Source organism: Myotis davidii, unplaced genomic scaffold (assembly GCF_000327345.1).
Source record: "Myotis davidii unplaced genomic scaffold, ASM32734v1 scaffold362, whole genome shotgun sequence".
In the NCBI taxonomy this organism is placed as follows: Eukaryota; Metazoa; Chordata; class Mammalia; order Chiroptera; family Vespertilionidae; genus Myotis; species Myotis davidii.
In genome coordinates this window covers 2672149-2675103 of record NW_006297152.1, presented here as the reverse complement: position 1 = coordinate 2675103, position 2955 = coordinate 2672149, and the positions used below count along the sequence as shown (strand labels likewise).

Here is a 2955-nt window from a genome sequence, read left to right as displayed (position 1 = left end):
CATACAGGTTCTTTGGTTAATCTCTTACCCACACCCAGCACCTCACCTAACCTCGCCTGCCTTCCCTCTGAGGTCTGTGTCTTTTAAAAGAGCACCATGATCTGGGGTAAGTCTTCCAGATTTTCACTCTATACAAATCATCTCAGTACTCCTATAACCCCTTCCATAGGGTGACTGCCACCGGCAGCACGTTAATCATCCTCGGAGCTCTCCCGTCCGACATGGGGAAATACACGTGTGTCGCCACTAATCCTGCTGGAGAGGAAGACCGAATTTTTAACCTAAATGTTTACGGTAAGTATGGAATTCCACCCTCTTTTGGCTGTGCCACATCAGGGCTCCCTCAGTACAATACGAAGGCCCAGCAGTAGGTGTCTGAAGCCTTTCGTTTGACAATATGATGTCATTGCGGGCTCCTTGTGAGATGATTTGAACCAGTAACACACACATACCCCCTTCCCTCTCTCGTTTTCTGTGCGATGTAGTCCCACCTGCCATCAGGGGTAATGAAGAAGAAGCAGAGAAACTAACGGCCTTGGTGGACACTTCAATCAATATTGAATGCCGCGCCACAGGGACGCCTCCGCCCCAGATAAACTGGCTGAAGAATGGACTTCCTGTGCCCCTGTCTTCCCACATCCGGTTGCTGTCAGGAGGGCAGGTCATCAGGTCAGCTTTTTTCGCATGTGACTTCCTGTTTGCTGGACAGATAAAGCCTCAGTGACTGTAGACTTTAACTTATCTAAATCGTGTTTAAGGAGTGTTGTTGTTGTTTTTCTAAGTTTTTACTATTGTTTGTTTTCCTTTTCAGTATCTTTTTAGAAGAAGGAGGATAACAGATATTTAATTACAATGGCTTTTTATTCTTATTTTAATGCTCGTATTTTAGTAAATTGTATAAAATAGGTCTTTTATAAAGGGACGTATCTATTACATATATATTTCTCAGAACAACTGTTAGCTAAAATTTATAGGCAAATGATAGGAAGATGCCTACTGAATCATGTGATTTTTCACATTAATATCATTCTCTTTTAGAATATATTTGAAAAATATTCACCTCTCAAACTGTTTATATTTTCAGTGGCTTACTGTCAGTGTCTAATCAACTTTGTAGGATAAATTACACATGAGGCATCTGTGGTTTATGATGGATGGTTATAACCTTCATACCTAAACTTTTCCCACATAAATCACTTTCTATATCTATGTTTAAACCATAGGTATTTTACTTGTGTATGTTGAATGGGATCAAATTATGAACTGTTGGGTCAAATTGTTTTTCAGGATTGTGAGAGCTCAGGTGTCCGATGTTGCCGTGTACACTTGTGTGGCCTCCAACAGAGCTGGGGTGGATAATAAACATTATAGTCTTCAAGTGTTTGGTATGTGGCAGAAATGACTCTAGTGTTTTACCATGGGTCTAGTATTAAGCAACATGTTTTTATATTTAGATATTGCCATGTCAGAAAAGCTTGGCAAAATAGGATCTTGCCGACTAGGGAAGAACACATTTCTTCCATGGGGTTCATGTTTGTTAGAGCATACTGTCTATTTGCCAAAATGCTCTTCTAACCTGGAATTTTACATTAAGTCAAATCTAAAATTTTAAAAATAGCATTTCAATCCAGACGTAAGACCATTCCTTTCATACAAATAGAAAGTTCAGACTGTTTTCTAATAGTATTAGTGGCCCATTTAGAGTATTGAAAATGTGAATTGATGTGTGCATAAACAGGGTGTCCCCAAAATGTATACACTTTGAATAATTATTAATTCCAATGGGTTCAATCTGGAAAAAAAAGAAGCATCAATTGAGCTCTCATATATACAGGGTATATACATTTTGGGGACACCCTACATATGTCTTTGTGTGTATGTATAGAGAACTTGCAACATTTCATTTCTGAAATATGAAGGTTTTCTGGTCTAGATTTCTCAATCCCTAAGGACATCTCAGAATAGTCAAGTAACTATTTAATATAAATGACTGATGTTGGCTTATATAAAACTTACTCTAGAACATACTATTATTTTATTTATTGAAAGTGGTTGATAATATACTTCTGGAATTTATAATATGTATTATAACAAATTAAAGAGACTAACCTAAGCAATTAAAACAATGGCCAAAATTTAAACACATTGGAACATTGTATGTTCTACAGGAAACATTCCTGAGGTTTCATTGCTAATACTTTGGAAGATTAGTAATTAGCCTACCTAACACATGTTTTCATGGTGACGTCAGCAACTCATTACATGCTGTCTTCAATTCTACATTTTTATAGAGCATAGAAACACTATAAAACTAATTGAACTCTTCAACTTTTTGATCTAAACTGATCTCAAAGTAGATATATAAAACGTGCCCGTTTTCTTTTATGTGTAGTGCCACCAAATCTCGACAATGCCATGGGAACAGAGGACATCACAGTTGTCAAGGGCAGTTCTACCTCCATGACATGCCTGACAGATGGAACCCCAACTCCCCAAATGTCATGGCTTAGGGATGGCCAGCCTCTGGGGCTTGACACCCATTTGACAGTAAGCACTCAAGGAATGGTCCTTCAACTCATCCAGGCAGAGACCGAAGATTCGGGAAGGTACACCTGCATTGCCTCCAACGAAGCTGGACAAGTCAGCAAACACTTTATCCTGAAGGTGCTAGGTATGTAAACATCCAATATTGAGGAGTTGCCTGCATCCTTCTCCTGAAAATGACAGAGCTTGAGTTGTCCATCTGTACTCACTGAACTGAGTGAGAAAGGAGGCGTAGCAAAAGACAAGACTGGAAAGATACAAACCATGAAGAGCCTTGGGAACATTCTAGAGAATTTTACCCCATGACAAAGGCAGTAAAAAAGCTCAAACAGGGATGTGTTACAAGTAGATTTCATCTCCCCGAAATTCCTTCTGATGACAGAGTGAAGAATTCAGAGAAGAGCCTGTTGT

The 2955-nt window shown here is 39.0% G+C and overlaps 1 protein-coding gene across 1 annotated transcript in view; it reads left to right on the top strand.

Moving 5' to 3' along the window:
- HMCN1 (hemicentin 1) overlaps window positions 1-2955 on the top strand; it is an 86808-nt gene that overhangs the window by 6288 nt on the left and 77565 nt on the right. The window contains exons 6-9 of the mRNA XM_015569952.1: window positions 170-294; window positions 486-669; window positions 1288-1385; window positions 2393-2671. Coding sequence (XP_015425438.1) covers window positions 170-294; window positions 486-669; window positions 1288-1385; window positions 2393-2671 — 686 coding nt within the window. The remainder of the gene's footprint in view (window positions 1-169; window positions 295-485; window positions 670-1287; window positions 1386-2392; window positions 2672-2955) is intronic.